The sequence below is a fragment of the Coenobita brevimanus genome, chromosome 60 (genome assembly GCF_032717465.1).
Source record: "Coenobita brevimanus isolate Jiangsu-jjx chromosome 60, ASM3271746v2, whole genome shotgun sequence".
Lineage (NCBI taxonomy): Eukaryota > Metazoa > Arthropoda > Malacostraca > Decapoda > Coenobitidae > Coenobita > Coenobita brevimanus.
In genome coordinates this window covers 42,420,666-42,448,565 of record NC_137013.1, presented here as the reverse complement: position 1 = coordinate 42,448,565, position 27,900 = coordinate 42,420,666, and the positions used below count along the sequence as shown (strand labels likewise).

General features: G+C 43.0%; 1 protein-coding gene across 1 annotated transcript; it reads left to right on the top strand.

Moving 5' to 3' along the window:
- The first annotated feature begins 32 nt into the window (after positions 1–32).
- Positions 33–27,900, top strand: LOC145403409 (uncharacterized). Its single transcript, XM_080275189.1, has 10 exons — positions 33–240; positions 2,013–2,110; positions 4,316–4,557; positions 6,319–9,134; positions 17,287–17,839; positions 18,604–18,733; positions 19,987–20,108; positions 23,186–23,370; positions 24,091–24,257; positions 24,669–27,900. The coding sequence occupies exons 2-10, from the start codon at positions 2,035–2,037 to the stop codon at positions 27,071–27,073; spliced, it is 6,696 nt and encodes a 2,231-aa protein (XP_080131315.1). The 5' UTR covers positions 33–240; positions 2,013–2,034; the 3' UTR covers positions 27,074–27,900.

Genomic DNA, 27,900 nt, shown 5'->3' with positions numbered 1-27,900 from the left:
CGTGTGTTGGACCTGTGAGTTGAGACGGGAGGGCGTGGGAGTGCTCTGTACGTTTGCAAAATTTTAGCTTGGTGTGCGCTGTGTGTGAAGGTGGTACGTAGTTTACAGCCCGATCTAGGTGCACGAACATCCAGAGAACAAGTGTACCTGGCGAGAGGTGCAGCAGGATAGTGGTGCAGTGGTGAGGTGCAGGAAGGAAATAAGTGCTGAAGTCCGTACCATATATACACGACTCGACAGGTGGGAACGTAGGGAATGGGTGTTGTTTTCGACTTTCCCGTATTTTATTGGTTACTGATGGGGGTCTTTTGTTATTTTGATTTGTGCTGGGAGTGCTTAAGTGTTGTTTTGGAGGTAAAGGTTATTGTTCAATTTTGGTTACCCCTGACAACTCGGTAGGAGGGAACTTGGAATTTAATACGGTAGGGAACTTTGGCTGTTTATGCCTTTCTTGTATCTTACATTGTACTTGATGTGGATTTTATGTACCTTAGGTGCTGGGAATGCATAAGTGTTGGAGGGTATTATTATTTCGAGTTAGGAAGGGGTAATCATCATTCTCTCGATACGGTAGTACTTTATTCTGCGCTGAGTGACAAGCCAAATGGTTTACCGTACTGTAACCCAGGGAACAATTTACGGTCCTGTGCTGGGGGGTAACGTTGTAGGCTTAACCAAGTGATGCCTGGTGGTGGAGTTGGGTAAAGCAATGCAGCCAGATGGGATCCATGAGGGTTAAGGTCTGAGGGCTGGTTGGGGTTTATTTCCAACATAATGCCACTCTGGGATGAGTTGAGGCTGCTTACCTTGCTGTAAGTGTTGGGACAAAGTAGCCCAGCCTTGGGCCTCTGTGGTCATGATGGGACAGAAAAAGACGGGTGGATGGACAAAATAAATTTATGAATTCACTGTAGCCAACTGCTGATTGGACAGGCAGGAAATTAAGATTTTTATTTTTTCCTCAATTTTATTTTTGCCATACTAGATGGGGGTCTGGTATCACACTGGGGGAGAGAATTAGAGATGCCGGGGTAGCTATTGTGGAAGGTGGAACATGTTACAGTACAGTATTTAACTCGGCATTTTTTCAGTTTTCAAAGCTCATTTCACCGCCATCTGGTCCTTCCTCTCTACCCACCTTCCTGCCCTTCAACTTATGTATTCTAGCTGGTACAGGAGTCCATGCTGTTTCATTAGCAATTTAAAATGCATATTGTACCAGGATATTGTCTTTGATGTTTATATATTTCTTGCAGTAATATATGGTGGTTTGCATTAGTATCATACCGGTACCAGAGGAGACTTAGACCTAATGAACGGGATAAATAGACAGCTAAGGATCAGGTGTGTAAAGTTTCCAGTCCCTTTTACAATACCAGCACACTCCTAAGTCCAGACATGTGTTCCTTATCCTAAATATTATGTCCCTTCCTCACCATATAATCATGCCTTGACCCTTACTTCCTTTTTTCCATCTTCTTTTACCTCTCTAACTTCTTTTCATCAGTTCACCTCCCAATCACTCTCTGTTATCCATCTTTCCACTTTAGCTGGATCAACATTGACGAACCTTGAGGTTTACTATAACCCAGAAAACCATTTACAGTGCTGGGTGGTAACCATATAACCAAATAACAGGATGATGTGGAGCCTACTGTGGTGCCCATGTTAACTTGGTGAGACACAGATTCAGCGTCCATCTGTGAACCAAACCTTTACATTCTTCCGCACCTCACAGTGGTGAGGTGCTGCCTGCCACAAGGAAACATTGGTTCACTGAATGGGTGGTCCTGCAAGGGCAGATGCTTGCCTGCAGTTGATGGGTCTGCTTCGCCAGACAGACAGGTTACCGTACTCTACAACAGGAACAGCTTCATCACCATCTAACTCATCCTCTGGACCCGTTTTCCATTTTCCAACTTCATTTCACCCTCACCAATATTGAACCCTTCCTCAGTCCCTTCCTTCCCTCCAACCTATTGTTGAGACTTACAACATTTGGGTTCTTTCAGGTGGTACCGTACATGAGGGAGGATGGCAGGGCTTGGCGGAGGCAGCCGAGAGGAGCTGCTACAGACTGCGTTTAACCTTGATGATATGCTCAAGCAGTGTGAGTGTTAACCTTGTCCCAGTCTTACCTAATGATCTAACTTGGCTTAACTTTATTCCAGCCTAACCTTACCAGACAAAATATCTCAAACAGCCTAAGCTTTCTTGAGTGTCATGTTGTGGTGGTGGTGGTCTCATCTGAACATGGACATGGTTGACTATAGGCTGTAAGTTTCCCTTGTGTATTCCATCATCTCACTTTTAGGAGATGGAGAGAGAGTTGAGGGACAATTCAGAGCTGCCAGGTTAAGTCCATATCACCACATGAAGGCAACCTCTCCATCACCTGTCTGTAATCTGATAAGAGTTAAATAGTTTTGAACACAGTCACACATTTCTTGTGGATGACATGATCACCACATGTATTGAAAGGTAATATGATAACTGGCAGTCTACATAAGTTATGAATTTGTTGCATCTGGCTGTAATGCCACTTAATGCTTGGTGATTTTATACAGCTTGAAAGTGAGTTGTGGTATTCTGAGAGTTTTAATTGTGTCAACAGTAACCTGTCAGTGGTTTCATCTTCTTTGCTGTTTAATTGCAGTTAATGCCTGATGATTTATGCAGCTGATAGTGAGGTATAGGAGCCTGTATGTACTAAAATGAACTTAGTACTGCATATTGAAGGAGTAGTAGTAGTAGTAGTAGTCATATGGTTGAAGTAATAGTAGTGTGATAGAAGTAGTAATAGTACAGTAGTAGTAGTATGGTTGTAGCAGTAATGGTAATAGTAGTAGTAGTAGTAGTAATACAGTAATAATTATTAATAGTAATACAGTACAATAATGATAGTAGTACAGCAAAAACAATAATAGTAGTAGTAGTTACAACCCAAGGCTTGTCTGAACATGATCCTGGTGGACTGCAGGCTGAAGTAGCCCTGCCCCAGCAGTTCATCATCATCTCTTCAGGGGATAGGGAGGAAACCTAGGGACATTTGCAACAAAAAGGCAGTGGAGCCAACCCATTATATCAGTGCTACCACAAGAAGGCATCCCTCCCTCTCTGACACCGAGGATAGTGATGGTTACTGTATATATCCGGGTTGTGTTATGGACCACCTGATAAGATTAAAGGCCTTGTGATAACTGTTTGATAACATTGTTGGGTTATTATGATATTTTTTTGTTGGTTTTTTATTCCCATGATTGTAAATAGTGATTGCAACACACAACAGCAACTGCAGAAATGATAAGTCATCATTATCATCATCATCAGCAGCAGCAGCAGTATCATTGTCATCAACATCACCTTTTCCTAACTAAAAATTGCATGAAATAGGGTTCCCCAGTATGCCTGTGGTTGCCTGCAGAAGACGGGCACCTTCAGCCTGCAGTCCACCAGGTTCACGTTCAGATGAGCCTAGGATTGCAACCACTACAGTACTATGTTAAACTGGGGGAACTGGCAGATCTGCATTAAAGGTAGCAGCATGGCTTCATATGGACATGTAGAAAATGCACATTGATCAGGCGCCAAAGAAGTTGTACAAAAGTGATGTAGAAAGCAGTGTTGATAGAGGCAGACCATATGTGGTGTGGAAGAAGAGTGTGGAACAGCACACTGAAAAGAGAATTAGAAGAGGAAGAGTGTTTGAGAGAATGAAAAAAGTTTATGAGGATAGGGTAGCTTAGAGGCACTTCTGTCATGGTCATCCCCTGTCTGTGGGTTCCTAGGAAGAAGCAGGGTGTTGGAGATGATGATGATGATGGCAAGGCTTTAACAGGCAATTTCCAGTACTTGAGACATAGTAACATAAAGCAGGAATTCAGATTGAAGGCAGACTTTTTTTTAGGGATTTCAAAATGAGGAGAGCATGCTTTTTGATGGGGAATGCAAAATGAGGACTTAGATTTTTTTTTTTTTTTTTTTTTTTTTAAGGATTGCAAAATGAGGACTTAAACTACTTTTGTGCATGTGTGTGTGGGGGGAGGGGATCCAAGGCTAGGATACTATAGTCCAGGACTGTTACTTGCTTTTGTACGGGATACCTCTCTCTCTCTCTCTCTCTCTCTCACTCCATTATACAGCTTTGTGTGATAATATTTGCTTCCTCTGGATGTGGGTGGTTGGGTTAATCTGATGATGATGATGGTCATGGTGGTGATAATAATAAGGATGATGATGATGATGATGCTGAGGAGAAGCAGTCCCTCATGTAACTTAGTTGACATCTGTCCTTTCAACCCGTCCCTGGCGACAGTGAAAGCTGCAGCGGAAGAAGGTCGTTTTGGCAGAGGGAGTGAGAGGCGTGGAGGAGGCAGGGGAGGTTCTGAGAGAAGTGGAGGGAGAGGAAGAGGAGGAAGTGAGAGACATGGAGGAGGGAGTGAGAGACGTGGAGGAGGCCGTGGAGGGAGAGGGAGAGGTGGAAGAGGTGGCTACAGAGGAAGCCCAAATAGAGGAGGGTACGACAGCAGCTGGCGGACCAGGGGTGATGTGGAAGGGGTAAGGATTTCTTTTTACTATTCTGTTACTATTGAGCCATATTTTGAACATTCTCTAGCACTGTATTGTTTTTTTTTGGTCTTTTTAATACAGTATAGACAGTTATGTCCATATGTCCCTGACTTGGCCTAAAATTGTCGTCTCCCCAAAATGAATGGGGAGTTGTAACAACGTATTAACACTAGAATATCATGTTTGTCACAAAAAATTGCTGTGAAATGATGTAGGACTGTGATAATGTCTTCTTTCGGTCCTGAGCAGTGTGAAATGAGCTGCAAAAGGGCTAAACTCTAGGCCAGGTTATGATGAAAAGGGTATAGGAGGATGTAATATGCAGAATAGGTCATTAAGGAAGAGTTGTTTCAAAATATCAAAAGCCACTTGTAACAGGACCCAAAAAAGTTACATGCAAAGGGGTTCCAGTGACATCATAAGTGATCAGTTTAGCCCATTATGCCCCAAGAATATTTATCATCATCTGAATGCACATACAATGACAGTACTGACCAGCAAGTCACTAGTAGGCTTATACGGTAAACCTCCCATGTGATTTTCAAAAATTTCTACTTTTCCAAAATATGTTTTCATGCAGAAGTGGGTGTTATCATCTGACCACACAAAGACAAAGTTATTTTTATTTCTCCCAATTCCCTCCATCACATGGTTTGACCATGTGGAGAGGATGGAGAATGAGAGACTAACGAGGAGAGTGTATGCAAGTGAGGTGGAGGGAAGGGGAGACTGAGGATGAGATGGAAGGATGGAGTGGAGAGGTATATGAGAGTGGGGGTGTGAGGTGGGAGCAAGGCAGTGAAGTGGCATTGGACAGGGCGATACGGAGGCAGTTTGTGGCCACCTCTTATGGGATTGAGGCATCTGGCAATAGATAGAAGTTACCTGTGGACAAGTATAACAGTAGGTAATATATTACAGTACTAACAAGGTACTGTACTTTATTGCATTTATTCTTCATGGTACTGTAGGCTATGTTTTGTGTCATTTTCTCATATTTACCAATACCATTCTGCTTTCCAGAATATATGTACAGTACAGTATTCCAATTTCTGTAAGCATTTGGAACCAAACAATTCAGATTTGAGAATTTGCAGTGTACATAACCTGGTTAACTGCATGACTCCTGTGATGCATTTCTAGTTTTAGTCTTATTACTTTTAAAAACTTGTATTTAGCTCAGGAAGGATTTTTCATATTGGAGGGGTTAGGTATAGCCTTCATTAACTCTTTCACTGACAGAGGTTTGTCCCAAATGTACAGTAGTTGTATTGTCTGGCAGTGTGTCAAGTAAAATTTTGAAATGTTATTGGAAGTGAAGGGGTTAAGACAGCAGGTATATTGATGTGGGCTAGAAACATTGTCTTTTGTGTCACAGTTTTGCACTGAGTGTATGCCAATACTCTTTGGATCAAGTCTGCCATTATCAAAACAAGGAATATCGAATGTTAAATAAGTGATGCTGTGCATTCCATTTATTCTTACCCAGTGAAATTTTGCCATTCCCCAGACTTGAATACCATGTTATACTAGAATGAAATTTGATGAGCCTTTCTTACGAGGTAGGAATTAGTTTCTTTGGTTTGGGTGCTAGTCAAATCAACCTTTCTGTCTGAGGTTATGTGGCCACCAACTGAGCTGAAAGTGGTTAAAGATCTTCATCATGTAAGAACAAATGGCTAGTAGCAGGTAGAGGAAAAGTATTGAGAGTCATGGTTATGTGTGATGAGGATGTGTGGTGTGTTGCAGGCACAGTGTGAAACATACAACCACCAGAGCAATGACTGGAGGGCCAGAGACTCATCTTACACTTATCAGGACTCACGCAGAGAGGACTGGCGAGTACAGAGAGATGTCCAAGATTATCCAAGCTGGAGGTATCAGAGTAATTATCAGGAGTCGGGCGGAGCAAACTGGCAAACACAGAGAGAAGTCCAAGATTACCTAGGAGAAAGGTACCAGATTCAGGGGAGGCCACATGGACATGTGGGAGAGACTAGGGAGCGATGCGTGGAGCCACACAAGCTGGTGAAGGCTCTGTCAACACAACCGAGCTTCTCTGCCAGTCTGTTGCAGCTGATGGAGCAGCACCAGCTGACACCGGCATCTGTGCGAGCCACAGCGTCACGCTACTCCTGCGTGTTCTGTCTACAGGGTGAGACGGTGCAGTTGCAGCCACAGCTGGACATCTGCGCTGAGCACTGTGGTCCCCATGGCTGTCAACACCGCCACACCTGCATGAACTTGCATGTTTGTCCTAAGATGGCTGTAGCAACATGTGATGCCGGCCAGACCTGTGTGTTCGGCCACAACTGGCACACCGATCACAACGTGGCCGTTCTTAAGCCACTCTATCTGGACCACCTTCGTGATCAGGAACTTCGTGAGCTGCTGCAGCTGCTGTATGCAGAGCAGGAGAGTCAGCATGAGGACCTGGGGTTGCTGACAGTTTGTGCTGACTACAACCAGTCAAAGTGTGACAGAACTGCATGTGATCGGCTTCATGTGTGCCTGAGCTTTGTGACAAGGCTGACTCAGTGTTCCCGTAAGGACTGTCAGCTGAACCATGACCTGCAGAGTCCCTCTTGTCACCACCTGCTTCAGCTGCATGGGTTCTCTACCAACGAGTCACCACGAGACATTCTGGTTGCACTTCTGCAGGCCAACCCTAGTCTTTCTCAGGCTACCAAGGAGACAAAAGACAGTCCTCAATCACCACTAAAAAACACCAAGGCCAACAAAGAAAAAAATAGAGAGAAGACACGTGAAGATAACCAGCCAGAGTCCAAGAAACATATTGAAGATGACCAATCAAAGTCCAAGAAATATGTTGAAGAAAACGAGCCAGAGTCCAGGAAGCAAAAGACTGCAGATGATACTGACAGATACATGTCATCTGGGGAAAACAGTCAAGATTCTGATGAGGCAACAGATGAATTAAGAAAAGTTGCTTTGAGAAAAACTAAAACTAAAGGCAAATTTGTAGTCAGTGGTAGTGAGGACAACAGTAGTTCTAGTGCAGAAAGTGAAAGTGAGTCCAGTGATGAAAAATACAGGAGCATTGAGAAAGTGGAGAAGAAAAACATCAAGAATCAGAAAGTTTGGGGAGGCAGCCAGGACTCAGAGAAAAAGAAAGCCACCAAAAAGAACCAGTTGTTGGAAGATGGTGAGGAGACAGAGAAGAAGAACAGTGAGGCGGTGAAGGTCACACGAGTGCTAAAAGATGGCATCCGTCGCAGGACACTTTGGGCACACTACTTGTTGGGAGATGTGGCCACACCAGAGATTTGCTACTATTCAGTGGAAAGTGTGTGCAGGAATGAGGGAAGTGTGTGCCCTCGATTGCATGCCTCACACCACTTCCACTGGCAGATTAGGAAGCAGTCAGACTGCTGGAAAAACCTTCGCCACAACCAGGTCATCTGCCTGGAGCGAGCTTTCTGTGACCCTGAGCAGAATGGGGTTGACATCCCACGTCTTGACCCAGCATCTTTGGACATGTCCCTGACCGGTCTTTTAATCCTACTAGGCCGAGACACCTGGCACGCTGACTTTCCTGACACTGCCACATTCACCGGCTTCACCCTTACAAACTCAGCCAAAACGGTGACACTTGAATTGCGTCGTTTGTGCACTGAATCTCTTCCCGGTCAGCCCACACTGCCTGCCAAAAACATATGGTACTTCCTGGATAAGAACAAAAAGTGGGTCAAATATGGCAATGTGGACACTGTTGGGGAAACCAAGTTGGTGAGCAGTGTCACCTCGGATGACATTGAGAATCATTTTCAGCAGAGTCCTATGGCACCACTCAGTTTCAAGAACTCCAAGTTTACATACGTGTTAGACCTTCAGACCATGAAACAGACCAACCAGAACACCAAAGTGAGCAGAGCAGTGAGGCGACGTCCAGAACCGCACTTGCCCAGTGAGCAGGAAAAGAAAAAGGATGACGGACAGAAGATGTCATCCGAGCTGCCATCGCACTGGGAAGTGATGCAGACAGAGGAGCGTCTGAGACTGGTGACATTAGCTCCAACATCTACCGAATACCAGACAGCTGTTGGGTTATTGGCAGGTCGTGTGTCCAGCTCGAGTGTGGTGAAGGTGGAGCGTATCCAAAATGTGTTCCTGTGGCGAGCCTTCCAAAATAAGGTTAAGGAACTCAGTGCTGTGTACGGCGGCGACTCAAAGGTGGATGTCCGGCAGCTGTTCCATGGGACCTCACACAATGTCATCTCCAGCATATGTGCTGAGAATTTAGATTGGCGATTGCATGGGACCGCTAGTGGCCAGTCATTTGGTCGAGGGACTTATTTTTCCACCGATGCTTCCTACTCTTATGGCTACTGCCGTGGAGACTCCAGTGGACTCAAGTACATGTTTGTGGTGAAGGTAGCAGTGGGCACGATAACCCGTGGTGACTCATCCATGGTGCGACCCCCAACCAACCCTGCCACCTCCCTCCCTTTTGACTCCACTGGTAATTCAGCTTCCAACCCATCCATCATTGTTAAGTACGACAAGCAGGAGTACTACCCTGAGTACATTCTTACCCTCACCTAACACATAAAGGATTGTATTCTAAGTGGCATAGAGGCATTCTTTGCACCTCGTCTTGAGTGCTTCATTTTCCACATTACAGTTATACATTCTCCTGGGTGCTGCTTATATCTGTATAATACTGAGATACGGTACCGTAGTTTTGTGTATCATACGAGGAAATATCGTGCCATTGGCTGAAATAAATAGTAAGGGAATTCTGTTTGGCATTCTCCTTTAGGAACGAAATTACAAGCTAAATTATGTTTTGTCCTGTGTAGAACTGATTTTATCAGCTCAAGAGACTTCTCATTTGAAAAAATTCTCAATCCGGATAAAAGACAGTACCGGTATGTAAATAGCCAGAGTGAAATATAAAATTTTGAATGTTAAAGTATTAATGAAGAACTATGCTTCTGAATGGGTTTTGCAACCCATTTTAAATGCAGTTGGTCTTTTTTTTTTTTTTTTCCCCAGAAGTGCATAGATATGATAAAAGTGAGAGAGAGAGAGAGGTCCTAACAAGGCAATGGAACTGAGAGGGGATCGAGTTAGGGATGAATTTTGTGCGGAGGGTGTGACCAGGAACCAGTTTTTACTTTAATATTTTGTTGGATTGCCTGATAAGTGAGTGTAAAGCTATGTGCTTTTTTTTTTTTTTTTTTTTTTTTCCCCCTATCAAGTGGAACCAGGATTCCAAACTTGAATGATGAGTGAATGGGAGTGTGGCATATACAGTACCGTATGTTGGTTACTCTCTCTCTCTCTTATTGATAACCCACCAGAATTTATAATGTACCCTAATATTTTTATAGTGTATATTGTACAGTGGTTTGTGTATGGCTTGTGTGCAACAGTAGTGACGTGAATAATTAAGATGTTTTAGTGGAAATACAGTGTATCGTCAAAGTTAATGGTTAATATGTACTGCACTATGTTTTCAATGTTCTTTGAGTCTCCATGTATATATGAGATTTTGGTAAGTTGTTATAATGATAATAGTAGTCTTTCATATAGCCCTTGTGAAGGTATTATGTTTTGGTTTGGTTGTAAAACCTTTATGTTGCCCTCTTATCTTCAATGTCAGGACCAGCTTGCCTAACCCCGGGCTCCTATGCTCCTCATGGGGCAACATAGGATTGGATGATGGATGGATGGATGGAGCATTCAGAATAATATTTGACTGATTTATTTTCTTTTACTGCCATGATCATCCCATCTGTAGGCAGGAAATAGTGCAATAATGATGATTTCCATTTCCAGTTTTCTTCTAAATATATAGCTTTTCCCTACAATTCTTGGGAAGGTTTTGTTTGAGTCTCAGAATTCATTCCTGGATATAAATAATGACTTGTAACTTCATTATAGCAGAATTTTGTGTGGAGCAGTACAGGACCAGCATGCACAAGTATTGCATACCTATAACTACCTATTGTATAAGTTTATTGTTGAGTTTTTACCACTGCACAGATAGGATGGAGAGCATGATTGAAGATAATGCATGAGTGTGTAGAGATGGGGATGTGGAGGGATGGGGTTGAGAGGTACTGTATATGAGTAAGGGTGGTGTAAGTTGCTGGAAAGGCAGTCTGACAGTGGGGGTGTAAAGTGACATGGAGTTGATTTGTTCATGGCCACCCCCACCGAGATTAAGGCATAAAGCTTTGTATATCATGGATTTTCTAGAGTATGCTCTGTACAGTAAACAAAGAATGTGCAGTTACTCATATATTAATATTTTAATGGTCATTCTTGTTTTATAATCCAGGAATAAAGAACATACTCATTTTGTTTTTTTACTCATGGCACCAAAGGATTATTATATTTTTTTGTAAACTGATTTCAGATGATGTAGTCAGCTCATAATTGGGACAACTCCGTAGCATCTTATTCCAGCTAACCTCAGGCGACTTTACACAATAAGAGTGGGTTATATGAGTCTTCGTACTGTCACCATTAACCCCTTTATGGTAGGGACAACTCTTGATTGATTGATTGATAAGATTTATTGTTGTGAAAGGTACAGAGTACTGATGCAACAAAGAAGGTGGTGGGTCTTGTCACACACCTATAACATACATATCAGCTGAGGCTGTTATAGTATTTGAGTCCCGGGTAACCTGTATCAACGATTTATTTTCCAAACTACACAACGTCCTCTCCCCTTCCCTTCTTTTTGCTTCATATATCTTTTAAGTGTCTAAAGATCGGATGAATAATACACAAAAATATAGTAATGGAGCAGAATCAGAAATAAACCGGTAAGGAAGAGGTGTTGGTAAGCTTCTTAACCGCACCAATATATCGCCCATAGTTGTGTGTGTTCGTTGATGGCCTCTCCGCCTCATCTGAACGTGAACCTAGTGGATTGCTGGCTGAAGTTGCTATTTTGCAGTTGAGGCACGTTTATATAACAGTAACATGCAAAGATGTGTGGTGTCCTCTCCAGAATCTGTGTGGGTGTAAACGAATGGTAAATAAAAGGCTGCAGTCGCTTTGTTGTGTTAGCCCCTCATTTTGCTATCCTTATTCCTCTCTCTCTCAGGTCATTGATTGGAATATATAGGATATTGCCCACATAATTGTGTGTTAAATGCTGGTAATGAACAGACAACTGTTGTGGGAGCCAGCTTTCATATTTTATTATCTTATCGACAACGGTTATCGGGGTGTCACTGCTGTGCTGGTATTTTTGTATGAATATGGCTCATCGTATGACAACCTCGTTGCACCTAAAGATCTTCATTCTTGACAGTACCTATATGTAGCTTCAAAATACGCATATTCACATTCCGGATGCCAGTTTACATTGATATGAAGCAAAATAAAACTTAGACGATTTAATCGTGCGCCAGGCAACGTGGTTTACGCTCAGATATTGAAGTGAAATCAAACTGTTCTTCCACATTAAGAAGTAAACGTTACGGAATCTGTTGGTGCTGTAGAGTTAATGTAGTTTTCTCATTGTTTTAAAGGAAACAGTAATATATGCTTAGATATACTGTACTTTCATATTCGACAAAACTAAAGCTCTCCCCCCTCCCTTGCATTCCTCCACTGTCTAACCTCCCCCCTCCTCTCCTTGGATCCCCCCATCCACCCCTTTACTCTAGCTCCTCCCCTTCTTTCTCTCCAGGCTCCCCTCTCCACCTCCCGTTTCTTCTCCCTCAACCCCATCCCCTCCAGACATGTTGGGGATGGGATGTTCGTGTTCTGAACTGACTGTCACCAGCGCCTTATATCGTTGTGTTGTGCAGCGATATACGTATTGAACCCTTTTATCTCTTACGTGCTTGTTTAGTATGAAGTAGATATTAAATTGATGTAAATAATTGCATAGAAAAATATAAAAGGTGTAATATGTAACAATTTATATCGGTTAGGAAGAATTTCGGATTAGACGACTGCTAATGCAAATATGGATTGAACAGAACACATCGGACCTTTGGCGATTGTGCCTACAAATAGCTTAGCCTACTATTAATATAGTTACTCGGGTCCCCTCCCCTTTATTATCCTTAACGAAGTCTTGGATGATTTTTTTTTTTAAATTGAGCTGGACCTACAGAACGAAAACTACTATAAAAAACTCCATATTTAAAGAAAGAGGGGGGGAAATGGTTCTCCTGTATTATTAGTCTACTCAGTGTGTGTGTGTGTGTGTGTACGATCAGCTGGGTGGATTGGACGTGTTCAGTTCGGGACGGTATGGCTCGCTGAGTGTAGTGCCTGCGTTGATGCTCTAATCATTGGTGTTTGCTCGTGTTGAGGGAGTGTCATGGAGCTCCTAGGCTGACGACATTGGTGCAAGTACACCAGGCGCATGTAGATACGGGGAATTGTGAGTATGGTGACTTGTTTGGGTGGAAAAGCAGGTGAATTTCATCTTTTTTTTGCCAGTTAATCATCATTTTATTCCGTCATAGCTTGAAGGTGACTGTCTTGCCATTGTTTTATGCATGCTGTCGTTATCAGGTACCCTGTAAGTTTCATTTCGAAGTTATACGGTACATTTGCATGTTTACGATAGTGGATTCCTCATTGTTCACTATGTTCTGGTGAAGTTTTGGGATAAAGGCAGTCTGTAGGTTTAGTGTACTGGTATAGTGACGCATCTTGTTTAAAGAAATTTAGTACTTTATAAGTGAATACAGTACTGCGTATTCATGGGGAAAATAGCGCCATCTTCATCATTTTTCTGTATAACATGTTTGAGGTTGGGTTTTAGATTTTTTTTTTTTAAGCAGGATAAATACCAAGCAATTCCATCCTAACCCCACCAAACTTACTAGCCGTACCATCCTAACCCATCCAGTCGTAACTCATCCTTACATATCCATAACTATTCCAACCCTGAACTATCCTGAACCCTAGTCCATCCTATCCTTAACTATTGTAATCCATCCTATCCACCATCCTAGTCCATCCTGTCCTTAACCATCCTAGTCCATCCTGTCCTTAACCATCCTAATCCATCCTATCCTTAACTATCCAAGGCCATCCTATTTTTAACCATCTTAGGCCATCCTATCTTCAACCATCCTAGTCCTGTCCAAGTGTCAGACCATCCTAGCCCAGCCTGTCTAACTATGCTAGACCATCCTAGTGCACCCAGCCCTTAACCATCCTAACCTGACAGCCAACTGATTCTGGCTTAATGAAAATCTAACCTCTTGATTTTTTAAAGAATTATAGATTTTTTTTTTTCTCATTTGTTTATGGTATTATTCACACCATTTTTGCTGGTGAGTAGGTTTAGGATGATGCAGTAGGGTTAGTAAGGTAAAGGTGTAGGCAGACACTATGTGTTTAACCATGATGCTGTTTTCTGTAACACTGGCCTTTGAGCCTGTGGTGGGCTATTCCCCAATTATGCTGGGATATATGGCCACTGCATCATCTTGGGGTACAGGGCCACTCCATAATCCAGGTTATCACAGTTACCTTTTGCTATGCGTTTTCCTCACCAAGCCACAAAGGGTGAACAAACACCAGAGTTTTGTATTGCCAGTTGTCTTCACTAGGATTGGAGCCCTGGTGCTGGTGGGCTCTATAGCTTGCAGTGGTTAGCATGATAAGGGTGATGATGAAATAGGATGATATGTATGATGGAATAGGGTTAGGATAAAGATGATGGAATAGGATTAGGATAATGATGGAATAGGATTAGGATGATTATGATGGAATAGGGTTAGGATGATGATTACGTAACGGGGTCAGGGTAATGATTGAGTAGGATCAGAAAGTAGTTTTAAAAATAATTGTGTTATTACCAAGGTGCCTGGTGGCTTAATGGATGGAACACCTCCAAAGTGCTGTACCTTGTAGTTTGTGAATATGCTATAGAGGCATCTCATGTGCCATTCAGCCGCTGTAATTCATTCATTTATTCATAGAAGTTGGATGGGGCATATTCTCTAGGTAGTCTTAATTTCAAGTCATTTCATGTAAAGCAGTTACATTATTAAATTGCTAATGATTTGACACCCTTTTCTTATGGTAAGCTACTATTTTTGTAGCTGGGTCAGGTGATTGGATTCCCTCCCCTCAGTCATGAATCAGAAGTGTGTCTGAGAATTATTCCTATAGCATTTTTGCTGGACACCTCCTGGACTTTGTTGAGGGCTGATTGTAGTTTAGTTGTGCCTGCTGTGAACCTGTCCCTCACCAGCTTATTGCTTTGCGTGTGTGCATCTTATGTATGATACAGGAACAGGGTGGGGTGTGTGGCAACATGATGTGATGATGCGGTGCAGTGATGTAGCAGTGTGTTGGTATGGTGTGGGTGTGGACTGGTTGTGTAGTTATGATGTGATATGATGATGTGGTGTGTCAGGGAGATGGTTTGGTAGTGTGAAAGTTTGGTAGTGGTGTAGGATGACCAACAGTACTGTTTCTGTCCACACACTCTTCTGTTTGAGGGACCAAATCTGATGTTCCCGTTAGACGAGGCCCAGAACTATGATGAAGACCTTTAGTACACGAGGATCATTTAATGTGAGTAATGTTGCCTGGTAGCAGCAAGCAAAAACTTAAATGATCATGAGATTCAACAAGTGAAGGACAGGGCTCACGCGTGTTTCCATGGATCACTGTCACTGTGGTGCTGGACGGGGACACCTTCATGTGGTGGCATTGATATGACTGGACATTGGAGTTGCAGGTTACAGAAGTGTCTGTTCGCCTTCCTGTCTCAGGAAACAAGGAGGATGGTCTGCAGAGGGGCAACTTTGGTCTGCAGTTCACGGGTTCACGTTCAGCTGAGTTTGGGGTTTACTACTACTGCTGTTACTACTATCGTAACTGAAACATCAAAAAAGCCATTGCGAGGTTGCTGGTGAGGTGCTGAGTAGGTGGAAGCAACGAAAAATCTTGGTGCCTGGTTTTGGGATGCTTTACTGGAGGAGGTAAAATCGGCACAGCTACTTGCTGTGCTGCTTCTGTAGCATGTGTGTCTAACTCAGTGGGGATCCCTAACCCATCAGCATAGTTGATGACCCCTTGTAGTCAGAACCTGTACTACTTATTTTAACCCCTGCTAATCCTTTTCAGCTCAGTTGATGGGCAGATGATTTCAGAACATAACTAGACTTAACCTAGAGTACAGTACTGTATTTCATCATGGCTGATGGTCGTTTCAGAATGTACTTATTCTAACCAAACTTCTTTTTGCCTATTTTATAGCTAGGTGTAGTCAGAACCTAACAAAGTATAGCATAACATAACATCCCATTTCAGCCAAGTGAATGGATAACTGTAGTCAGAACCTAACCTAATTTCACCCAGCCTAACCTCTGTAAACTTAGTTGATGGTCATTCTGATCAGATTGGAGTTGATATGATGGTGATGTAGTTATTGATTACTAGATCTTATTCACTCCCTTGAGTAATGTTGTTAGATTAGAGTGATGGTGATTGATTTCTAGAGTCTCCCCAGTCATTTGAAGCATTATGAAAGTTGAGTTAGAGTGATGATGGTGTTCCTTGTATTGTTTATGGATCTTTCTATTTGGTGAACAGGGCTTAGTGATCTGTTAATTTTAATGATGGTGATTATGGAACCTGTAACTTTTGTTTATAGAACTTTCTCCCTTTGGTTCTCATGCTGAATCTGTTGATGATGATTTGTAGATCCTGTGCAGTCTTTTGAAATATGTGGACAAGAAAGGCTTAGTGTTAACTTTAATGGTATTGTTTTCCTGTTCACTTTTGCATGTGTCGTACCCATGAAATAGTGCGATATCAGGTTAGGATAATAATGATGATGATGATGATTATCTGTATTTTAATAGAACTTTGTCTCTTTACAGGTGGTAGAGGCTAGATGTCAAGGAATGAAGAAGAAATTGAATATTTTGAAGATGACGGTGACCCTTTGAGCAACGAAATGGGCCTCTCATACTCCAGACCAGAGGTGGGCAGTATAGGCCCCCATCTTAACAGCAGTTCCAAGAGTTGTAGTGAAGTGTTGAATGATGGTATGCATTCACACTGCAGTAAGCACAGTAGTCAGAGCAGTGGTACTGAAGTGTTAAGTGACAGTGCACACCCTGATTGTATCGATCAGAAGTGTCCGAACAGTTGTAAAGTGTTGAATGACACTACACACTCTCACTGCAAAGAACACAAAGGCATGAGCAAGTGCACTAAATTGTCGAATGACTGTGCACAGCCTCACGCTAATGATAAGTGTCAGAGTGATTGTGGTAAAATATTGAGTGACAGTAACCATCCTCATGTTAACAAGCAGAAGTGTAGTTACTGTAAAATGTTGAGTGACAGTGCACAGCCTCACTTTAATGATCATAAGTGTTCAGGCAGTTGCAATGAAATGTTGAGTAAAAATGCACACCCTTCCCATACTGTGGAGCAGTGTCATAGCAAATTTTTCACTGACAAAATGCACCATCCCTGCAGCAGACAGGAATGCCCCAATAACTGCAGTGAAACATTGAGTGACAGTAGTAGTACACATCATCATCTGAACAGTAAGGAGGGTCTCTGTGATTGCAGTGAAGCTGAAGAGGCAATAGAGGGATTTTATGGCCCTTCCAGCAACAGTGAGAGAGAGAATGATCACTGCAGTAAAGATGAAACAAATACCAGACAGGATAGCAACAGTGAGAGAGAGAATGACCACTGTAGCAAAGATGAGACAAATGCTATCCATGACAGCAACAGTGAGAAAGAGAATGACCACTCCATCAATGATGAGACAAATGCCAGCCACGACGGCAACACTGAGAGAGAAAATGACCACGACAGCAAAGATGAGAGAAATATCAGACAGGACAGCAACAGTGAAAAGGAGAATGACTTCTGCAGCAAAGATGAGACGAATACCAGACAGGATGGCAACAGTGAGAAAAAGAATGACCACTGCTGCAAAGATGAAACAAATTCCAGACAGGATGGCAACAATGTGAGAGATAATGACCACTGCAGCAAGGATGAAGCAAATGTCAGCCACAACAGGAACAGTGAGAGAGAGAATGACTGTTTCATCAAGGATGAGACAAATACCAGCCAGGACAGCAGCAGCGAGAGAGTGAATGATCGCTTCAGGAGAGAGGATACAGTTAATGACTGCTCTAGCGACAAGATGGATAATGACCAATCCAGCAACAGCAAAAGTGATAACAAACACTACAGCAAAGATGATAGGGATAGCAACTACCACAGCATCAGTGACTGTTCAGCAGGCAGTCAAGAGGAACTGACTAATGAGGTTAGATAGCCTGTAGAATGTGTGATTAAATGTATGTACGGGTGTGTATATATATATATACAATATATCGGTATCTTTTGTTTCTCTAAGAGTAGATGTGTTATTGTTACTCCTTATCCTTAGTGCTGGTGTTCTCATTCTCAACAGTGCTGGTTGCCATGACCTCTCATGCCTTTATTTCTGGGCTGATTGCTTGATCATCACTATGTAGATGCAGGTGGAGGCACAAGTATCTTCCCAGAGTTTGACAGATATGTAGAGGAAAAATAAAACCATCTGAAACATGCACTAGTAGAGTTTGGGTTTTCATCGTATTTCACCAGTTGTTAATTTTCTTCACATGGGACAAGGAACATAGTTATCTGAGTGTACTTGGGAACGTAGTTGTTTGAGTGTACCTGGGCCTGATATCTCAAACCACCATTCTCAGATTTCGGATTTGGCCGTTAAAATTTTATGATTTTCCAAGTGAAACACACAGGCAGGGAACCACCAGATGCCAAAACAACCATCTCAGTAAAGGCACATGATTTGTTTGTAGCTATTTTTATTTATCCATCCATTCATCATCGGCTCCTTTATTGCTTCATCAGGGACATAAGAGTGTGGAGTGGATTTTTTATTTTATCCCAGTCATATGAATATTGAGCTGCTGGTGAGTATTTTACTTTTTTTTTCATTCTTTCTTTCTTTCCATGCCTTTTGGGGTTGATATAAGGGTTGGAATGGTGGTGGTGGTGGTGATTGTTTTTTTTTGTCCTCAGGTTACTGCTCAGTCAGCTGATAAGGATGCTCGTGTAATGCCGGACGAAATGGATGCAGGTGATCACAGTGAAGATCTAAGGTACAGGAGTGACCACTTCATGGATGGAGCTGCAGAAATAGTGGGGGAGAGTGAGTTTGTCTGTCTGTCTGTCTGGGTGTCTGTCTATCTTCCTACCTATTTGATAGTTTGTTTCTCCATCATTTTCCAGCAACTTTTTGGAAATTTATTAGCTGGCTGTAGCATACCTGGTATGGTTTAACTTCCAGTCCATACAAAGCATCAGCTATACCACAGTTCCAAAAGAAGCGTGGTATCATCTGATCTGATTCACATTGATGATATTTGCATGTGAGGAGATGCTAGGATTTTGAAGGCTTGTATTGTGTGTGAATGATGGTGAAGCTCATTTCACTGAACATGGTGTTTGATAGTTACCAGTACCCTAATTTTGTGCTTTCTCCTCCCTTTGTGCCAGGATCATACCTTCCCCCATCTCTTAGGTGGAAGTTTAAGTTGGGATGATAATGGTGGTGGTGGAAAAACAGTCCTGTCAGGAAAGATTAGCCCTTCCACTAACCCTTTCCTGATTAGAATAACTAGCATGTTATTCTAGCTAATGGCAGACAATTTTTTCGGGAGTTAACGAGATTTGAGAGCATTAATACTATACCTTTAACCCTTTCATGGGCAGGAAAACTAGTATTTTATTCCAGTTAACACTAAATTATTTTATTCAGTTGACATCCACGTATGTGATGTTAACAAATTATCACCCATTCTTCCATATACAGTCACCATTTGTGCTTTTGCATTCCCCTTTGAAGCACAGTTTTTTGGATATATGATTGCTGATATTGATTAAACAATTGCTGTGATCCATATGTTCAGCATACAGTTGACTTATTCCACTGAGTTTCCAAAAATGTACCGGGTAGCTCAATAATAAAAGAAGGTAGTTGTGTTGTGTGGTGCCATTAACTCTCATGGTCAGGCCAACCCAGGTACTGTATTTTATTCTAGGGAATACCAGATATGATTTGACTTATTAGAGAGTGATTCGTAGAAGGTTAAGAATGTTAATGAATTTTTTATAGTTTTCATCTGAATGAGTCCTAAGGACCTGAATGTGTTATGTTGCCCTCTCCCTTGCAGTGAGATGTGAAGCCCCTACACTGGGATACCTCTAGGATTGTATTCCAGGTAATGACAGACAATTTTATGAAGCTAAGAGTGAGTCAGGGGGGGGGCCTAAGGATATTAATATTGCCTTAAATTGTGCAGAGTGGAGAGCCACTGTTGGGTGACCAGGGCTGACTGAAGTGAGAATGTTGGGGCCTTTATAATCTAAGCAAGAAATGAAACAAATGATTCTCCCATGCAGTGATGTCCACTCAGCCCCTGGACTGGGAGGATGATGTGGATGACCCAGTGGAGCAAGCCATGGCCAAGTATAAGATAAACAGGACCAGTGACAACGACGAAACAAGGCCGTCTAGCGCTCAGGTCAGTCTCGTACACACACACACACAGGTTGGTCCATGTATAACACTCCACTTCCACTCTGCCAGGCAATTTCAAGTGTATTGGTGGGACAGCTCGGTCAGCATTATCAGTACCTATGCGAAACAGATCTTGAATTTGTCTCAGTTATTTTGTTTTTAATATTTTCTCCGAGTGAACAATCTTGCAGGCTACTGGCATTTGGTTCTTTTTTCCTTGCATAAAAAAAAATATATATATATTTTCTACTTCATGTACCACAACCACACCCAATGAGGTGACCCCAGAACACACAAGATGGCACCGTGTGAGTTTCGGGTGGAGTACTGATGTTGGGCTAGCCAGCGTTTGGTAATCCAAGTGGCATTCTTTTTAGGTTTCATTTAGCTGCTGCCAGGTGAGTTCATTTAACTTTGGAAGAGTTAAGAGGTAGGATGGTACCTGAATGTATTAGTGCTGTGATGAGAAGGGGTAGATTGAGATGGTTAGGGCATGTGGAGAGGATAGAGGGTGACAAGTGGATGTGGAGGGTGAGAGGTGTAAATGTTGAGGGTAGGGTTGTGAGAAGCTGTCAACAAAAGACATGGAATTATGTCATGGAGTGTGATATAAGGGATAAGGGACTGAATAGCGAGGCTGTTAGAGACTGAGCAGAGTGGAGAGTCACTATCAGGTGACCAAGGCTGATGCTTGCAAGCATGTTGGAACCTTTACAAATAAAATTAAGGTCTTGTACTTAAGCTTTTATTTATTTATTTTGTTTTTTTTTTTTTTTTTTTTTTTGTGGAGGGGGGAGGGGGGCAAAAATTGACATTTCCATTTTAAATGTTGAGTTTTAACAGTAGATATACACCTAAATATGATGTTAGTCATTAAGAAATGCAATGGCTCCATAACATAGGCTTGTTTTGCTATTAAGTTAGCTACATGAAATAAGCTACAAAAGGATGAAAATCAGGAAATCTAGGCCAGGGCAAGGTGAAAGAGTATGGTTCTGTATCCATCTCCTTTAATTCAAGTAATCTATCCCAGGCTAAATAATATTGTCAAAAGATGGCAAGGATAAAATTTAAAAGGTGCCCAAGGCTTAGTGGTTGATAATAAAGGGGAGAGAGAGAGAGAGAGAGAGCTATATACAATGCCCAGAGAGAGAGCTGTAAACAATGCCCAGTGAAGTAGGCCATCCATTCACTCTGTTCAGTCCATCAAAACTGTTGGTGGTATACAGTAGCTGATTTGTTTTTATCTGATGGAACTGGGCCACTTGAACATCTCTGATAAAAAGTTGCCGTCATCTGAAATTCAGCTGCCCATGACAGTGAGGATGAAATGAGTCTTCTTGAATACCAGGCAAATAAATGCTTCAGTCTGACAACACTTGGTCATCAACTGAGCTGAAAGGGGCTAATGGTGATGAGTACCTTGGTAAGGGTGGTAATTAACTTGCTAAGGGTGATAAGTAACTTGCTTGGCATGATAATTAACATGCCAAAGGTGATAAGTGACTTGCTAGTGGAGATAATGAAGTTGCTAGGGGTTATGATGAACTTGCTAGGGGTGATAATGAACTGGCTAGGGGTGATAAATTCCTATGCACAAGCGGGAGTCTCCAAAAGGTAGGTGGGGAGTTTTAAATCTTGTGCCTCAAAAATACTACATACCTCTAATTGATATCCGTGGTGTTTAGTTTTTGCCGTACTGTTTTTAACTTTGTATTGGAAAAATTGTCCCATAGAGGTATGTTAAGTGTAAAAGATATGATTGTAATTGTAGTAAAGTAATAATAATAAATAGGAGATAGGTTTTAATTTTGAAGGCTTGGATACTGTGTGAAGGGCTGTATGGCTTATTTCACATCAGGTATTGGGAAACAGAGATAAAATGATGATGTCAACCCACCCCATTTTGTATTGGGAAATGGGGTTAGAATAATGATGATACTGTTGGTTAAGATAGCATTGACAGTGGTAATGGTTATTTTTTGTTATCACCACTCCATTTTGTCCTGGGAAGTAGGGTTAGGATGATGATGATAGTGATGTTGATGATGATGATAGCAGGCCCCAAACTACTCCTGTGTTTAGTGCATAGGCTATTATTGTAGGTGTATGGCTTCCATGGGTGCTGAAAAGTACTGCCATGAGAGTGAAATATATGGCCTCATGCTTGGTAACTAGCTGCAAAATTATCATTCTTATTCAGGAAACATTCAGCCACAAATACCCATAGAATACAAGCTGAAACTCTCATATCATTGTTGTCATACTGGATCACAGTATTTATAAAGGCTGCAACCTGCTTACTTGCATCAGCCTTGGTCACCTAATGGTGACTTTCCATGCTGCTCGATATCTGGCAGCCTCCCTTCTCAGTCCTTAAATCTGAAGTCATATTGTATTGCCTCGTCTCAAGTCTTTTTCGATTAGCCTCTCATAACCCTGCCCCCGATATTCACACTTCTCACCTTCTGCACCCAACTGTCATCCTCTATTCTCTCAACATGCCCAAACCATCGCATTCTACCCCTCCTCTTCACAACACCAGTACATTGCAGTCCCCAAACCATCTCAGTCTACCCCTCCTCATTGCGACACCAATACATCCCAGTCACCAAACCATCTCAATCGACCCCTCCTCATCACAACACCAGAACATTCTGGTTCCATCCTTCCTGTCAACTCTTCAGTCAGAATTCTGGTCCCCCAGGCCTCCCTCCCCAACCACTGTGATTTCTCTTCTCCCAACAGTTTTGAGCTGGTTTGGGCCCTTGTTTTAGTTTCCATCCCATAGAAAACATCAGTTGTATCATGGCCAGCCTGAGTATGGGGATTCAGGAAAGAGGAAGCCTGATGTCATTTAGTTGAGTGATTAAAAGAGGAAACATGATGCCCACATAATGCCTCACAGGGATGAGTGAGGCTGGTCACTCTCATCTTAATTGTCAGGACCAACTTTGCCTAGCCCTGGGCTTCTACACTCCTTCTGGGGCAACGTAGGATTGGATGATGGATGGAGGAATGGATGTAAACATGATGTCATTTTGTTAGGCTAATTGATTGATGGATGGATTTATGTTGCAGGAGGCCAGCGAGTTGTCAACAGTTCGGCAGCGAGGCCAGGGTATCAGTGGACAACCATGGCGGCCAGGATCTTTCAGCCAGTCAGACCCCTTTATTGAAGACAACCTAAGGCAGGAACATGACCAGAATAGGTTCTCGCTGAGTTGTGGCGAGAGCGAGAGTGGGGAGAGGAGAGATCAGGAAGGGCAAGAGAACAGGAGTGAAAGAAGAAATTTTGAGAGGAGAGAGATTGAGGGTAGAGATTGTAGAGAGAGGGGGAAGGGGATGGATTCTGATTATGGTGAAAGGAATGATTATGAGGAGAGAGATGGTGTGGGAGAGAGAAAAGAGTATGAGGAGAGAACGGGGGGTGAGGATGATGGTACCAGAGGGAGGGTAGAGAGGAGAGAGAGTGAGGATAGAGCCAGCTTGTTAGGGCAGATGAGAGACAATGAGGGTAGAGCCATCTTGAGAGGGGGGATGAGAGAGAGTGAGGATAGAACCAGCTTTAGAGGAGAGGGGAGAGAGAATGATGATACAGCCAGCTTGAAAGGGGTCATGAGAGAGAGTGAGGATAGAACTAGCTTGAGAGGGGAGACTAGAGAGAGAGAGGACAGAGCCAGTTTCAGGGGAGAGAGGAGAGATAGTGAGGATAGAGCCAGCTTGAGAGGGGAGGGGAGAGAGAGTGAGGATAGAATCAGCTTCAGGGGGGAGAGGAGAGTAAGTGAGGATCAAATCACTGGTATGGGTGACTATGGCTGTGCAAAGAACCAGCCACAGACCATGGACAGACAACCCACCTACCCCACCAGAGATGACAACAGAGACTACCAAGCATTTGACAGAGAAGACAGGATACATGAGAGAGATTACTTTTACAGCAGAGATTATAGCACATGTGACAGAGATTACAAAACATTTAACAGAGACTACAATTATGACAGAGATTACAATTATGACCGAGATTCCAGTACTTCCAATAAAGATTACAATTCTTATGACAGAAATTATGACATGTGTGACGAAGACCACAACATTTACCAGCTGTCAAGGGGTGCTAGCAGTCTGACAAGCCTTAGTAGTGGTGAAGGAAGTAGGAGCATAAGAAGTGAAGGCAGGACAAGGTACAGAGGTGGAAGTGGAGGGGGATATAATGGAAGTAGAGATTTGTATAGAGGGGGAGGTGGAGGGAGGGGAAGGTGCAGAGGTGGAAGTGGAGAGAGGTATGATGGAAGTAGAGTAGGATATAGAGGAGGCAGGGGGCAGTATAGAGGTGGAAGGGGACATGATCTAAGTGGAGATAGGTACAGTAATGGAGGTAGAGGGAGTTATGAAGGAGATAGAAATGCCCGTAGTGGTGGGGAGAGAGGTCAGTACAGAGGTGGAGGTGATGGAGATAGAAATCGAGGTAGGGGCTATGAATGCAGAGGTGGAAATAGAGGTGGTGGAGGCAGAAGTGGAGGTGGAGAGAAGGTTGGAATTGTGATGCCTTGGTTGCTTGTAGAGGCCCTAGCGGAGTATCCAGACTTTCGTGCCTCTCTACTGAGCTTGGTGGAGAGGAAGGAGATGCATCCAAGTGGGGTGCGTGAGACTGTAACAGCACACTCACGTATCTTCCAATTGCATGGTGAATTCGTTGAGCTGCAACCAGACCTTGGTCTGTGTGTGGACCATGCTGGACCACAGGGTTGCAGGGATCAGTCTGCCTGCCACAGCCTTCACCTGTGTCCCTCTTATGTGCGGAATTGGTGCCACGAGCGTGAGTGCGCACTAGGCCATCGTTGGTTCACTGACCACAATAAAAGGATGCTGAGGGCATACTACTTGGAGCGCCTGCCCTATCAGTCACTCAAAAACCTTCTACACGACCAGCTAGCAGCCAAGCCAGTTTCAGTCCAACTAGATGTTTGCCAGTCTTACAATAATCAAGGCTGCAGTACACAGGACTGTCCCAATTTACATGTATGTCTCAGTTTTGTGAAAGGACTGACCAAGTGTGAAGTTAAAGACTGTCGCCTGAACCATAACTTACTTGCAGCAGACTGCTGCCAGCTGCTGAGAGCTCAAGGCATCTCCACCAATGAGGCCCCACGTGATATAGCCATGGCACTGAAGCACACATGCCCCTCCCTGGCTGCAGTCTCGTCACCAGCACATAATCAACACACAACCACTAACCAGGGACTTTTTACAGGTACCAGGAACAGTGAGAGCTGGCAGCCTCAAGTGAACATGCCAGCTTTCTCACAGAACTCAAGGAGAACCACGAGTGATAATACAAGTGGTAGCCATGGTGGTGCGAGAGGATTCTTTTCTCTTTTAAAACAGACATTTTCATCTCCTTCTTCAAATGAGTCATCTTCCAGCAAGAATCAGGAGTCATATAAAAATGCAGATACAAGCAGGGAGGGCACTGATTCCACTAAACTGTCTTCCAGAAAAAATGGAGAGGCAGACTCAAGTAGGAAGGGTGATAGAGGGTGGAGCAGGGAGAGAGGCAGTGAGTCATCAGGAGCAGGGAGACAGGGTGGAGTACCAGCAAAGAAGGGAAAAACACAGACAGTGTGGTCCCATTATCTTTACGGAGATACAGAAATCAACGAGATATGTTACTACTCTGTGGAGGGACAGTGTAGGAATGAGAGCAGTGGATGTCAGCGTCTCCACTCTGCTCAGCACTTCCACTGGCAGGTCAGTGAGCAGGGCAGCAAGTGGCTTAACCTCCGGCCTTTTCAGAGCACCTGCCTTGAGCGAGCCTACTGTGACCCAAGCCAGGATGGATCCAGCATACCCCGTCTAGACCCTTCCAAGTTAAGCCAGTCACTAGGTAAATTATTAACTGTACTGGGTCGAGAAACCTGGCAAGGAAACTTTGAGGCCTTGGTCCTCCATAACTCGGATCAGTCTCGGCTACTGTATTTACGTCGCTTGTGCACCCAGTATATCGCAGGTCAAAAAGTTCCTGCCAGCGTGCACTCCTGGTACTTCCGCGACAAGAACAACAAGTGGGTCAAGTATGGGAATGTGGACACAGCTGGGGAGACTAAACTAGTGAGTAGTGTGACTTCAGCAGACATAGAAAGACATTACTGGACACAAAAACAGCAGCCCCTCACCTTCAAGAATGCCAGCTACACGTACGTCCTGGATTTCGTGGCCATGACACAGACGAACCAGAACACGAAGGTGAAGCGTGAGGTGAGACGACGCCCAGAACCTCACATCAAGAATGATGACGCCCAGGATGGAAGTAGTCAGAAATCAGGAGGTCAGGTGTCAGGTGGTAAGGCATCAGGTAGTAGGGCAGCCTCAAACAGCAGCTCAGGGAGTCTCCCATCTTTCTGGGATCCAATGCAGCCAGAGGAGCGATTGAGGATGGTAACGGTACCGAGTGGCTCCCCAGAGTACAGGGCAGTGGCCGGGCTGCTTGGAAGTAATACTGGCACTCTCATCAAGGTGGAGCGCATCCAGAACCCATTTGTGTGGCGTGCCTTGCAGAATAAGATCAGGGACATGACACTTATTTATGGGGGGGATATCAAGAAGGTCGATGTGAGGCAGCTGTTCCATGGCACAAAAGCAGATGTTGTTGCCAGTATTTGTGCTGAAAATTTTGACTGGCGACTCCATGGTACCAGCACGGGTCAGGCAAGTGGCAGAGGAACATATTTCTCCCCGAACTTTAATACCTCTTACGGTTATTGCCGTCCAGACTCTTCAGGGCACAAGTATGTATTTGTTGCACGTGTGGCTGTGGGTTCCATCACCCAGGGGAACTCGTCAACAGTACGGCCACCCATCAACCCTGCCACTGGCCACCCATATGAATCCACAGGGGATGGGGTGAGTGTGGTAGTGAAGTATGACAAACAGGAGTATTGTCCAGAATACCTTCTTACCCTGCGGTGAAAAGCAGCTGTTGAGAGAATAGTTCAGAGGGCTGTACTGAAAGTTGCTTTTGAGAGTGTAACACGTGTTTAGTGATATATTCTGCACATTACATCTCAATATCTTGTATGTCACTGATCATTTTTGAAATTTGGCAACATAACACACAATAGAATATTATACCAGTACTCGCCACACAAGAAAGTATTATACTAATTGTTTACTACTTCCTCATATGAGAATATTATACTGGTACTGTACTTCCTCTGCACATTACACCTCAGTATCCCCTTTTACGTCCCTGATATACACCACAACGTCATTCAGAATACATATAAGACAGTGTCATGGTGTATTATTCAAGAAAAAAAATAAGAGAGAGGTTGTACACATTCAGCTTTGCCACTTACAATACAGTGGAGATGTTTATGGTCTCCCTGTATGGAAACTCGTTGTATGTCACCTATTTTTATATTCATTGCTTGCTTGTAGGTCTACTGGCATGGGCAGAAAAATTACTAGTTAAAAGTTACATTTTGACCATTAAAGCTGATTTGTCATCACAGCTCACAGTAGCTACCAGTTGTATGGAAAAAGTTGTGGTGTATTTGTAACATACTCCTAATATATAACTAAGATTGTATATAAATTGTAAAATGATTGCCTTTTAAGTTTCATTTATAAAACTGATCTGTCAGTTTTCTTTAATTTACAGCACCAGTTGTATATCAGAAACTGATGTTTTGAACACATTAATTACCTATAATAAGGATAGTATACTTAATAAATTTCCTATAAATCATTTGAGGGTTCCAAGGATATTAAAAAAAAAAAAAAAAAAAAAAAAA